This window comes from Thunnus maccoyii, chromosome 9, assembly GCF_910596095.1.
Source record: "Thunnus maccoyii chromosome 9, fThuMac1.1, whole genome shotgun sequence".
Lineage (NCBI taxonomy): Eukaryota > Metazoa > Chordata > Actinopteri > Scombriformes > Scombridae > Thunnus > Thunnus maccoyii.
Genome location: NC_056541.1, coordinates 27,797,748 through 27,812,090, shown reverse-complemented (window position 1 = coordinate 27,812,090; position 14,343 = coordinate 27,797,748). Strand labels below are relative to the sequence as shown.

General features: G+C 39.0%; 1 protein-coding gene across 3 annotated transcripts in view; it reads left to right on the top strand.

Annotated features, from left to right (window-relative positions):
* Window positions 1-7,288, top strand: part of galnt9 (polypeptide N-acetylgalactosaminyltransferase 9) — a 97,027-nt gene extending 89,739 nt beyond the window's left edge. For 2 of the 3 annotated variants that reach the window (XM_042420042.1, XM_042420041.1), the window contains 3 exons: window positions 420-515; window positions 5,896-6,063; window positions 6,330-7,288. In XM_042420042.1, coding sequence (XP_042275976.1) covers window positions 420-515; window positions 5,896-6,063; window positions 6,330-6,476 — 411 coding nt within the window. In that variant the 3' untranslated portion in view covers window positions 6,477-7,288. The remainder of the gene's footprint in view (window positions 1-419; window positions 516-5,895; window positions 6,064-6,329) is intronic. The other variant, XM_042420040.1, reaches the window with a different exon arrangement.
* The last annotated feature ends 7,055 nt before the right edge of the window (window positions 7,289-14,343 follow it).

Here is a 14,343-nt window from a genome sequence, read left to right as displayed (position 1 = left end):
AAAAATTAAGCTACAGCCAGGAGATGTCTAGTCAAGCTTAGAAAAGAGAAAAGAGAAAGAGAAAAGGAAGCAGAGGAAAACAGCTAGCATGTGACTGTACAAAAGTTAAAAAACAAAAATCCACCTACAGGGGGTTCTATGCTGGACTATTTCTTGTGCAATAACTTCCTTCCTGGAGAAAATGAACAGATAATATTCTCATCTAACACTCAGCAAAATGAATAAACATATTTCCCAAATGTCAAAATATTACTTTAAAATGCTCCCTGGAAAACAACCTTTAATCCTGATGGCTATGCACCTGCCATCTACCATACTAGAACCCCCTCTCTTGTCTCTTTCTAACTCCCAAAGTAGTCGCTCCTTGAAAAAAATTCAAGCAGTCTTAAAGTAACAGTACCTCCTGTTGTGTCTTACAGGTGAGGAACAGCAAGGCTAGCGGCTACTGCCTGGACCAGGGCTCAGAGGATGACGACAAAGCCATCCTCTACCCCTGCCATGGCATGTCCTCCCAGGTAAGACCACACCCATGAGCCGTTTGTGTGTTCATATTCAGAAAATGTAAATAGTTGTGCTTGGTTTCATAAATCAACATATTCTGCAGTAACACTTGTGAACTCTCTTCAGGTTGATGTGATGCAAGCTTCTCTTCAAGCCCCCGAGGAGTTAAATTGCATTTTACTCAATAACTGTTGGTGGAAATAGCACTAGAGAGAAAAATAATTGCCTGATTGCTTCTCATGGAACAGATCTATAGACTCCCACACACATCACTACTAAAGCTTTTAAGTGATATAGTCAAGAGCTAAAACACACTGAGGGTTGATTATAATATGATACCCCAAATCACCTTGTAAATGCAGTGAATTATAAATCTATATGTGAGCTACGTAGATGGAAGTAAACGTGTGATCGTGTGTGTGTGTGTGTGTGTGTGTGTGTATTCAATCAGGATGCACATACCCACAAGATGTTTTCAGTTCCCTTCTTTCTGATTTTAACCACATCTGAGGTTGATTTGAGTGGATTTATGCTTGAAAGCTGTTCCAAGTCAACAAACTTTGCACTTCTAAGAATCATAAAGGTGTAAATTGTCTCGCACTATCAGGTGCAACAACAACAACAACAACAAAAAAACAGGAGGTTCAGGTAGATGACAGTGTAACATGGTCTTAACACACCCACGCATTGTATATCCTGAACCTGTGTGGGTGTACCTTGTGTCAAAGACTTATAATGGATGTAAATATTGAAAAAGAAAGAAACACAAATAAAGTGATTATATGTAATATAACTTGACATAAAGCTGGATGCTCCTACTGCAGCCCTGTCATTCTATGCTCAAAATGCATTTATCCAAAGCATAAAGGTTTGGCTCATATGAATATGAAGTAATCCATGTGCATCAGTCATAGTAAATAGTATAACTCTTCAATTTTTTCCATTCAGAGAGGAACATAAGGCTGCGTCTTGCCTCCTCTCTTATTCAATTAGCACTTAAACCTCCTGCAGAGTCGATAAGGATTCAGAACAAATTCTGAGTATTACAGTTGGAGAGTATGAAATTAGATTAAAAATGCACACAGATGATATGTTGCCACTTATTAAAAAATGTGAAAAACATCAGTCAACATGCCTAATTGCAGTTCTGTGCTACTCTACATCTGCATTTAAATACAAAAAATCTGGAATTGCATTGCTTTTAAATACACAGTATTATGCTCAGGTTTATTCCCCAAAACAAGACTTGATTTGATCAAAATGATTGTTATGACGAATATTACATTTGATGACTGTTGATGTACCATTCTCATCTATAGATGTCTTACATTTCAGATTTATTTTGTTTTGTTTTTTTCTAATAATGAATTTAAATGAATTATGCAAATGAATTCAAGTAATTTAGACTTTCTAGCAGCTAAGAAGAAGAGCAATGTGTCTTTGAAATCAATCAGTGAAGGAGGTTTATTGCAAAGTTGCACTCTCACAACCATCTAGCATCCAGAATGTACTGTTTTTGTACAGATGATAGTACGTTTTGATAAATAGGTCTCACTAGGCACTGGTATTTTTTTGATGGTAAAAGAGAGCAGTTGGAAAAAAAAGTACAACTGAGCAAAGCATCGCCATTTCCAGTGGCTCTATTGGAGCTGCTCAGCAGGAAAGACTAGAAAACTGGGGCACTCCCAGGTGAGAGTGCATGTAATTATATGAATATACAGTAGCTGCTGAAAAAAGAATCGATTTGTTCAACATAACCTTTACTTGAATAGATACAAGGACAAATTGCACTGTGGGTGGGAGACTGTTGTCTTGGTATTTTTTGTGTGTATTTTCCTTTTGTGCAGTGAAACAAAAGCCAATCCAGAGGAAAAATCCTGCAAATACTATTCATGTATCATTTTTCTTACATCTCCCACTTTTCCAAACCACTTCTCCAGCCGGTGAGCAACATGTTCATTATCTGTCACATGAGAGAATATAAAAAGGAGGCCAGCAGCAACAGCAGCAGCAGCTCACCGGCCTCTCCTCTTTTCTCCTTCAGTGAGAGCTCCATGGGGTCCAGTAATGTAAAGCTTCACTGACTCTTTTAATCCCGATCCCCTGGAGAAATAAACAAATGGAGATGAATTTTGTGTTTTTGTATCATTAGATTACTGTGATGACCGACATTACTGAGAGCGGGACGAATTCAATTTTGTGGGACGCTGTGATTTTGCATTCCTTTTACCATTGCTCCTTTTACTTATGAAAAAAATATAATTGCCCAGAATAAATCTTTATTGTGCTTGTGAGGAATGAGTCTCTCTGCTGCCTCTCCCAGTGGAAATTTAAATCATGGATAATGTCTCACCTTTGTCCAATAGTATAATGCAGTGGAAGCATGCTGAAGGAGCTACAAAGCCTGCCTCGTTGCTCTATATGTGCACACTACCGCTTAGTCGGTTTAAGTAAATAACACATTTTTTTACTTGGATTTTCTGTTGATGAGATTTGAGTTTCACCTTTTGTTGGCTAATACTACTTCTGCCAACTACTAATACTGTCAACTGTTACTATCAATATATCACGGATTATGACTTACAGCAAAACTACAGTGTTCTCTATCATGGGACAAGGAATCCCAACTATGTATGGTGCACTAGGGTGTGCATGGTGCAGATGGACACCTTCAGCACTGCTCATGCTGTGGGGCCCCTTAAGTCCCCATATATTGGTTTATGTGAAGGCTGGACGCTCACTCAGACTCCCATGTTACACCACACTCTAGTGCCACACGGAGAGGACATGTGATAGGTCCCAAGCCAAGCCCTTCATTTGCCATAATCTGTGGCATAAATGTACTCATAACTTCCTGGTGGAGCAAGGTACTGGAAAGGTAGAAATGTGGAGATTACAACCCAATACCATGTACAAACAAAGCATCTTATATTTACATTGTCACAGCGTTGCACCATTAATGAGATCATTAAGAAACTCGTGATTAGCTTGACCTCCAAAAAGTGGCTCCAAAACTTTCCAGATGCCAGGAATGCAATGGAGCGTCTAATGTTGCTGCAGAGGCACAGGCTAATTGGCTTGGCAGAATCATTTCCTTGCGTTAATTATTTGTTATGGTCCCATTTTAAATGTGTTAGCGTATAAAAGGCTGCCAGACTGAGCTGTAAACAGGTATTAGTGAGGATTATGTGGGTTTTTTCTTGTGCCCAGTCATAGTTTACACCATGGATAAATCTGCTTACAGCGTTATAACCCCGAAAGACCTAAGATAGCAACACAAAATACCATGAGAATTCTTAATCAAACAGCCTGTAATAATGACCTTTAGGCTACCACCTTCAGAAAAATAGTTCTGTGTGTCTTGCATTAGTCTGAGAGTTTGAAACGTGTTTATGTAAATGTCTGACATTCCCTAGTCCAAAGAATTATCCTTATCGGCATCCTTATGAACAGCCAAACCAGTTCCAGTGAACCTTGACTGACACACAAAGTGGTACTTAGTTGTTTTCCTATTTGTTCCGAGTGGCTCTTCAGGGCAGAATATTGGATTAAAAACCACCTGCAGTCTCTCTTCTCACAAGGGGCAACACCCACACAGGCCACTTACCGTACTGCATCTCTAGATTCTCCTTCCATGCTCCAGAAACCCTCCACCCAGAAAATGTTATATCAGTTTAAAGAGTTTTCACATGCTAAAATTGATTAAATAAGGTACTTCAATAAGGACTATCAGTATAGGACAGCAGGAAAAGGTTTTTCCTACTACTGTACTGTATGAATTTGAAGTTTTAAGAGATTCGTTTACAGGTGTGTAGAGATGGTAGTCACAAGGACTTGCATTTGCAAAAGGGTCTAAAGTATGACAAATTTTTTTGGTCCAACCTTCAGAAAATCAGGTAGCATATGTTTGCCGATGCACTGGAAGACACATTGTTCATAAGTCAGCTTTCAAGCAGTCTGGATTCAGAGGCATTCTGTTACACTAATTCTTCCAGGGCTGTAAATCACATAACATAGCAGCAGTACCTACTCTGCTTTAATAGATGTGTATGTGCACTTGTGTATGTGTGTGTGGGGGATTCAGGACACTCATGTGAGTATGTTCTCCCTCAGAGCAGGACTGCTGCTGTACTGAAGACCTCCCTATCTTTGGCATATCATTTTTCAGAGAGGATCACTTCCATAAATAATAAATGCTACCTCTACTGTATCCTTACGTAATAGATACGTATCATCACAGAGCCTTTCATGTGCAGGATTAAACAGCTAGGGATCAAGTTTTGGTTCGGAGAAATATTGTAGTATTAATAAGCTGCATACTGTGGTTTCCGTACACTGTAGTTTTCTACAAAATGTCATGTAACAATGAGACAGTCTTTTAGATGAAGCTCCATACACAGTTGAGAAGACAGAAGTGAATTATCCTGGTTCATTGTTTTCTGCAGACATTATCATGTCTCTTATGGACACTAGTGATTGTAAATGGAGGAAATAGTTAATTTTTGAATCTTCCTTTCCTATTTCAAAATAAATGGTCTATTAATTGGCGAAAACTGAGTTAAAACCCGAATCTGACTCTTAGACATCTATTTTACCACATAAAAAACATGGATAATAAATAGAAATATATCTTTTTAAATTTGCAGTCACTACAGAACAGAGCTAAGAAACCAAGCTAAGTGCAATGCCTGCACTCTGGCTGGGTAATTTGTGGACTCTTGAAGCCATTGTTGCACTTACTGCACTCTGTCATGGAGAAACACACAACTGAACCATTAAAGCAAGAGAGCTACGGTACATCAAGTGAAAGCTTGCTGGGGAGACAGCCACGGCAAGCCTTAGCTAAGGAAATTTACTTACTGATTTTTATCTTACCTGTAAATGAAAACTGTCTATTTGATGAACTGACATCTTGGTAATTATTCAACATACATTAATTAAATGACGTAGTTGCTAAATCCAATCAAAATAGAGAAAAAACCCCAGCTAAACATGCTTTCAGTAGCTGCCATCTCAGCTTTTGACTACTGGGATACACGCCATATGCTGTTGGTAAACTACCTTTAAAATCACATATATGAAATTATTAATGATTAATGGCATTGATTTCAGTTTAAATATTAATAGTAGACAGACACCTAGTAAAACAGATAACTCCTGTAACATATTGGCTGTAAATAATCAAAAAAAGATTAGATTAAAATGGTCAAACAGTGTCATTGCAAACTGCATTCAGTTTTCTCTTTTATTTTTTATTTTGTCATGTACAGCTTGTGCTTTCCACAGATACTGAGGTGCTCTCTAAAAAGTCAAGTATTTGTTTGTTGCAGCTATGATTGCTGCTATTGTACTTGAGTCCAGCGGCGTAACACATCGGTTATCTCTGTGTTGCAGCTCGCCCGCTACTCTACCGAGGGGCTTCTTCAGCTGGGACCCCTGGGGTCGACCACCTTCCTGCCTGACACTAAATGCCTTGTTGATGATGGCAGAGGACGTACTCCCAGTCTGAAAAAATGTGATGCTGTTTCGAGGATTTCGCAGAGGCTTTGGGATTTCACACAGGTAAAAAGAAAACACATGATCTGCTCTTTTGACACTGATCTTCACCAATGTGACACTTCAAACACACCAGATGTAATGGCGGCTAAAACAAGATGGTGAAGTATATGTTTTGAAGTCTTCTATCACTGAATGGGTTATAACTGTAATTGATCCCATGACAACAGGTATGGGGGAATGGGAGTAATTCTGTGAATGAGTACAACCATCTGTTTTTTCGCAAGACTGATGAGGAAACTGGGTCATATTTTTACATGTTTTTGTTGCAGAATGGTCCAATCATCAGCAGGGACACTGGTCGATGTTTGGAGGTAGAAATGTCCAAAGATGCCAACTTCGGCCTTCGTCTGGTGGTGCAGCGATGCTCCGGTCAGAAGTGGATGATACGAAACTGGATTAAGCATCCCAGGCACTGAAGCCAGAGAACAACCTCCGAGACAGAGTGGGCAGTGTTTCAAGTCACAGCTGGATCTCAAACTGTGGACAGCGAAGAGAGGAGCAGGGACTGGTGGTGCTAGTGTGTGGTATTTCGCACTGCAGACTGCACTGTACACTGAGCTTTCTTCAGTCCACAGAGCTTTCCAACACTGAGTCTTAAAGAAGAATATGATCAATTCATGTGTTCCACTGAGCTGTGCGTTCACAGAGACATTACAGCAAGCTGCACTGTTTGAAATGGCCCACATTTCTGACATTCAGCTACATGTATAGAACAGAGTAACAAGACACCTCAGTGCAGCCCCTGAAGGTGGTTCAAAATCCTAGTAATTCTTTTGTTTCTACTGTAAAACTATCAGATCTTTGGAGATGAGAAAGAGAGAATGTGTGTGTTTTGTTTTTGTTTTTTGAGTGCGTCCGAGCAATTCAAAAGATATAATTGCGGTCACTTGCCACATCAAAGTGATTATTTTGGGCTGTGATTTGGAAAATTGCGTCAGACATATTGTGCTGCCCTGGCAAGACATGTAATAGGCTTCAAAGGGGCTGCCCATCATCTGATCGGGAGGCATTTCACCTGCACTCACACAAACCACTTCAGTACTTTGTTTTCTTTGGACTGTATTGCTCACTGTGGACAAGGAGCAATCATGTGCCTTTTTTGCTCATTTTTCTGCTTCATCTGACCAGGGAATGTCAGTCCCAAAAGCATGTACAAAATTATTTGAAAGTTATTAATATATAAAACAATGTATAAAACAGTCTAATGATAGTAATATATTGTAAAAAGTAAAAAAATTGATATCTGTCCTCTGATAACAATTAGGATAATAAAATCATTTTTATGATGAGCTGCCTCACTGCCTTTCACTTTGCTAAGTTATTATACGTCTGTCATCAGCTCACATAATTCAACATCAGCTTTTGCTCCCTGAGTGTACTTGGCTATGTGTTGAAACTATGCATTTTCTATGCAGTATTGTTAAGCCAGTTGCCAACAGAACCACCACAACTGCCTGTCTTTTGTTGTTCCTGTACTTACAACCACCTCGAGCCTCCATCAGGTTTCTGGTCCTGTGCATTGCAATGGTTCCATCCCGCCCATTGGATAACAGGCCTTCAGAAAGCACTGAAAGCTTTCCAATTATTATACTTGGAGAGAACCTTCTTTACTTGCTCAGTTTTTCCTCATGTCTAACCAAGAAATGTGTCAGTTTTGGAAGAATGACTTTGATTAAAGTGTTTGACATGCTTTTAACTTGAATATCAAAATATGTTCCAAAGATTCCCACCATCTTTTTCTAGTGTTGTACTAATATATTACATTTATATAATATATAAATATATAATAATATATAATATATAATATATAATATATAATATATAATATATAATATATAATATACAGTATAATAATTTGACTGAACCAGCATCAGCAGGCTCTGTACTGATCTCCCTCCCCTGAATAGCGAAATCATACTGTAGCTTAGCAACATTTTACAAAACCAGAGGCACAAGAGCATAAGTCTAAGGAATGGATGGGTGGGTTTGACTGCTTGAACATCACCTGCAATTGTTAGCATGTCTGGCTAACTTGCTTACAGTGGTAACCCAGCGTTACTTCTCAAGTCAATTAAGGAGCACATCAATAACTACCTACATGAGTTTGCAGGGCTATATCAAAAAAACCCTGTTTTACAACTTGCACATGCACTGTGTAGTAATTCCTCACTGTGTGGAAGCTGATGCTGGATGCTATCAGAGGCTAATATTAGCAACGTTTAAAAGAGAAAATGGTCCTACTGTTTGAGAAATACAAACACATATCTAACCTAAGTAACCAAATTACGTTAGAATGAAATAACCATTTGATAGTTCTTTCCAAGTCTTCTACATGGATCATCGCTGCAAGGATAATGTCTTTTTGTCAGGGACATGCAGTTTTAGCCTTTAGTCTTTTACCACTATATGTTCATAGCCATCAAGTTATATTATAACCCCTTATATGGGATTCACAATAAGCTAAATAATTAAAGAAGTAATAATAATGCATTTTTTCTTATTTTGATTGAGAAGACACTGTGGAAACCTAACTTCTTTTCCCTTTGAAATAGACATCGCAGCAGAATGTAAGCCAAAAATTGCTGTCTGTTCTGAAAGCTCTGAACACAGTTGTTGCATTCACAAGAGGATTCCTTGTGTGTCCAATCTATTTCTCCACCGTCCTCAAGCCCAGAAATACTGTGCGTTAGGAGGCAATGGAAAGTGAAAAGTCCTCTTCACTGGGGTTAGCCATGCTATTCAACCTGCATGTTCCAAAGGCCCATTTTAATTTGGTTTCCAGCTGGTTTATCCTGAGAGATTGCCTGCACTTGCCACCATGTCATGCCTCTTTGCCTCTAATCATTTCATATAAGCAATGCATCATCTGTATGTCCTCTAAACGAAGACTGCTTCAGCTCTCCCAAGGTAATATCTTATTCTGGTCTCTGACAAGGTTTACAAACACACCGCCAGTGCAATGTCTCACGGCCCCTGTGTCAGGAAATAGCCTGAACCGGGAAATTATTATTCTAGTAATATGGGTTTCCCTGGACTTAACACCTGCAGAATAATGTTACCTCACCTGATAGAATGAATGGATTCAGTGGGTTACAGCACTGTGCCACAGAGGCTCACCTGCCAAGTTGATTTAAAGTGGGGCTCCGAGGAACTGTGGTGCAGATAGCAGGAATCAGAGAAGGAGTGAGCTACTGTTTGCATCTTAGCTATATCTATGTTAAATTGTTTGTGTACATGTATGTGTTTTAACCAAAGAAAAATGATCTCAGACAATTATATCTACCTTATAAGTATCAAACTTTTTACTTTTTTTATGTTTACAAACTTTTTGTAAACATAAAATTTTGTAGTTTACAGAGTATTGATGGTGTAATTATCTTGGATCCACAACAGATTTTTTAAATTGAAGCCTCCATTTGGTGTGTACAAATTTTTGAAAGTGAGTGTGTTTCATATTACAAGTATTCCTTTTGAATGATTTATCACTTAAGGTTTGGGTTATATATTAAATTTAGGGATTAAGCTTTGTGTGAAACCAACAGTTGTCTTTCAAAAGGATAGTTAGAGTTGCACAGTATGTGTGCACATGTGTATTAGCATGCTTGGGCATCAGACAATAGCTACTTAGCCTGTCGCAGCAGGTGAAAAGGAGGGTTAGTCTGCATTAAAAGGTTTCATTTTCCCTGAGAGTGGATGACAGAGTGACAGTGAGTGATGTGCTGGTGGGGAATGAGGGGCTGGGGGCGGGGAATGATGTTGAGGCTTGGGGGAGGAAGGTGGAGGATGGACAAGGACACTGCATCCTTCTCATGAGCAGTAGGGGACCCTCGTTCATTCTCATTGTGATGCTGACAATACTATTTTTACACCTGGGCCGCAGCCAAGAGGGAGAGGTGACTCCATTATTCAGACAGCTGCGGGCTGGGGGTGTGTGGATGGGTGGGGAGTGGGTGCAAGGGTTGGTGGGTTTGCTTTCAAATGATAAAAGTGTTGCAAAATATAGCATTTCTATTGTGAAACCAAACCAATGCTAATTCCCTGGACCACCACGAATAGATACTGTTCGAACACACAGTAAATTCATAAGTATGAGAGAGCCAAGAGAGCAATTGGAGGTTTATCTGCAGAAAAACTGACAGCAATTACTGGCGTGTTTGGAAAGCAGAGAGATCTGGACAGATAGCTGGTTCGATAAGGGAAAAAGTGCTAAAGTTTTAATGAGCAAAGTGTGGTGGTACTGATTCCCTAGACTTCAGCTGATCGAGAAGAAGCCTGAGAACCACCAGTTCTCAAACTCATAAAAATACAAAATATATTTACTTGGAGAAACAAACTTCACAATGAAAAAATGCCTCCTTAAGAATGATGAACAAATGTTTCTTCAACAGTAATGAAAAAATGCCTCTTCAATTATAATTGTGTCCTATATGATAAACAAATGCCTCTTCAATTATAATTAAATGTCTCCTCAATAATAAACAAATGCCTCTTCAATAATAAGGAAATGAGTATAAAGGAGGTTTCAATGAAAATAAAACAAAATAACAAAATAAAGCCTGCAGGCATTAGGCTATTGTTAGGCAAGCAAAAACTCTTGCACACATAGCACTAAAATCTGCCCTAATGCAGGTAACCTAGTTGAGAGGTGTTTTTTTTAAATATTCACTCAAACTAGTCTCCAAAATATTCAAAATTACCCTCAAATCAGAAAAGCAAAAGACAGCAAAGATATCTCAAAAAGACCAAAACAGAGCAGAGCTTCTGACTGACAATATCTGCTAAAATGAGATCTGCAGTAGAAAGATCAGAATGACATGGGTGGGGTGTGCAAATTCCCATCTCTCTTAAGCCCCAGTGAAAGGGTGTCATCACACCCTGATTGGGGAATTCACCCAGCTGCTCTCAATTATTTAGGAGCCAGTCCCCACACCCTGTGCAACAGCTGATCTGAATAACCCTCCAATCAACTCAGAGGAATTTTGATATTCAGCTACAACAAAAAACCTTTGTAGCAGTCACCCGTTCTTGGGTGACTGCTACAAAGGTTTGTGGGGCAACCACAAACTCAAACCATGTGTAATCACCTCATAGACTCATCTCATAGTAAATTGTATGCAGAGGTGCAATGCAAATGTTATCTGTGGAGGTTTAGATGTATCCAACTATCACCACATATAATATTACATATAATTTTTTTCTTAACTAATAAATTCAAAATGGCCTTTTTGGCTATGTCTTCTCAAATGCATCAATGGGGATTATAAAAAAAACCTCACATATTTTCCTGTGGTCTGGATAATAGCCAGACTTTACAATCCCTGGACTGTGAGTGGGTCATTTCTGTACAGATTAATGTCATATAGTTTATGAGCCCTTCTTGAGATAAAATTATAAATTTTCTATGCAATATTTCACCTTTTTAATAGTCTTCATCAGAGCTATCCAATGGCATTCCATTCATTCTGGGCTCATATAACAGGACACACTTCTCCTTGTTGCATTTGATATTGTATACAAACGCATTGTAATATATTATATTATACTATTATACTATATTATACTATTATAAAGTAGCAATAGTAGCAATATGCACAGAAAGGAACAGAATACTCAAATAAACTCCACATGTTACGTATTGAACTATTACAGTGTCATCCAATGAGGCTTCGCCTGTACAATATACCAACTTTACAGAGAAGTTAGTCTGGCTGTGACACAGTAGTCATATAGGTAGGTTTATCCATTCAAGTGTCCTTGAGCAAGATACTCAGTCCCCTTTGTTTCCTCATCTCCACTAATACGTCCACTCAAATAAATGTACGTGCTATACTGGAAAAACTTTCAACACAGAAAAGATTTGAAAAGAATAGTTCATTATAATGATCGCACTTTGGAAAATACACTTATTCACTCTCTTTCTGAGAGATGAGAGGATCAATACCACTCTCATGTTGTGTGTTAAGTACCAGGGTTGGAGCTGGGAGGTGATTAGTTTGGCTTAGAATAAAGAGTGGAAGAAGCAGCTAGCCTGGCTCTGTCCAAAATTCAAAAAATGTTATGTTATCAATGTAATGTTTTTACATTAATGTTTGGTTACTAATTAAACAATGAGATACAATATGTCAGTTGGTGAGCTTTTGCTCCCCTTTGCTTCCAGTCATTATGCTAACTTAAGCTAATCACATTAACTCCAGCTCCATACTTGATAGTATCTTCTCATCACAGTGTTTGGAAAACATTTTCAAATATGTTGATCTACTCCTTTGTTACCTTGGCCATCAGAAACATCTCTACAGGTAATACTGTAGCTGTAACCTGCATCTTTTTGTGCTATCATGACCCAAACACCTTTATAATATCAGTTCACAACAGTAATTTACACTTACATGTTGATATAATGACTGAGAATGTCCACAAATGATATTACTCAAGTTGCATTTTGAATGTTGAGGAGGCAAAAATTAGAACACTTAGGATTTTAGGTGTTAATCATTTAATATTTGTATTCATATTTTCTCTTCTCATGGGTGTGTGTACAGGGCAAACAGGAGGAGGGAGCAAATGCAGACAGGTTGAATGAAAAGTGGCTATAATGATCAAAATCTGAAATACAGGCCAGTAGCAGGAGGCTGGTCCAAAACAGGTCAAACAAGTCCAAAAGGGCAAGGCAGGCAGCCAGGTTATAAACAGGCGGATGGTCTAAACCACAGGTAACAGACAGGAACACGTAGCAGAACGGCTGGACTGCAAGTACTGTACAAGAAAGTAACATGGAGAAACTGGCAGGGTATGAATTGCAGAAGACCAGTATATATGGTACTGAGGCTGATGAGATAATGGGCAGCAGGTGAAGATGACTGGGGACAACAGGTGAGCAGGTGGGTGTGGGAACCAGGCAAGAAAGTCTGGGGGGCATCTAGTGGACAGGTGAATGACAAAGCCAAGAGAAGAGAGTGTGGGGCTGATGGCAGGGACAGAGGCAGAAAGGAAACAGTATAAACAGTACAAGGCAGGAATCATGACAACTCATTTATATTTTAGGTGTTGAACTACGGCAACAGAATGAAATTCTAAGACATTACAAGCTAGTCATGTAATCAGTCACAGAATCCACAGATAAAAATGTAAGTTGTACTGTATACGTACTGTATTTTATATTTACACACTTGTATATAATGAATTATTTTTTGAAAATACTGAACATTTCTCTTTCATATCAGATGTACCTGTGAGACAGAGGAGAGGGTTAAACGAGCAGGATCATGAAAAAAGTGATGCTTTGGGCACTTCATCAGCCGTCTCTGCTGCCAAATGGACAAAACTTTCTGAAGACTTTGAAAACACGCACTGCTCTCATGGCTTGGATCAGAGGTATTAACAAGACACTCGCTATTGACAGCTAACAGCAAGATCAAACAGCTCACCGAGCAGTTTATCTCTTTGTCTCTATGTATCTCTCTTTAGGTGCATGGTGCAATTTCCTAATCAACAATAATTGCTTTATTCTGTCAATACTGCAAAGGTGCGATGGAGATTTCAGACAGTTATGCTGTACAAGCTGATGGGATGAGAGACTGAAGAGAGCTGGTACGTGCCTGAACAGCTTGTGGATCTTATAATGAGATCTCCAGAGATGAGCAGCACAGTAGCTCCAAGACACAATTAGGCCCAGCATTGCTCTGCCTCCAAGATAGAACTGTATAGGCAGCACCGAGGTGGTGTGCGTGTATGTGTGTGTGTGTGTGTGTGTGTGTGTGTGTGTGTGTGTGTGTGTGTGCGTGTGTGTGTGTGCACATATAATACTGGTGTGTTTGAGAATTAAGAAAGCAATGAATAATAGACCATTTCTTGATGACCAACTATAGCAGTCACACACAATGACCTGTTTCCTGTGAATGGACCATATTATTGGTGATTTTCATTCATTATGTTTCATTTCAAACTTAATTTTGTTATATTTCACATGGCAAAAAATTCAAGCCAACCATACTGTATGTAGCTGTGTATTCATATATTGATTCACTGTAGCTAGTCAGATCACATTCTTTCCCCAGACGAAACTCCAGGCTGGTGTGGAAACTCAGATAGGAACCAGCCCCTCAACAAGGTCTCTGGTAAATTGGTTTGGACTGCAGCAGTCCCACATGCTCAAACCAGTCCAACTGAGGAAGAAACTGCTCCAGAGTTCTAAATAACTGCTGTAAACCAATGAGTCGTTAAGATGCCTTTAGGCTTTAATTTGGCAAATGAACAGAAAAACAGGTTTGATCAGGTTTAATGGGT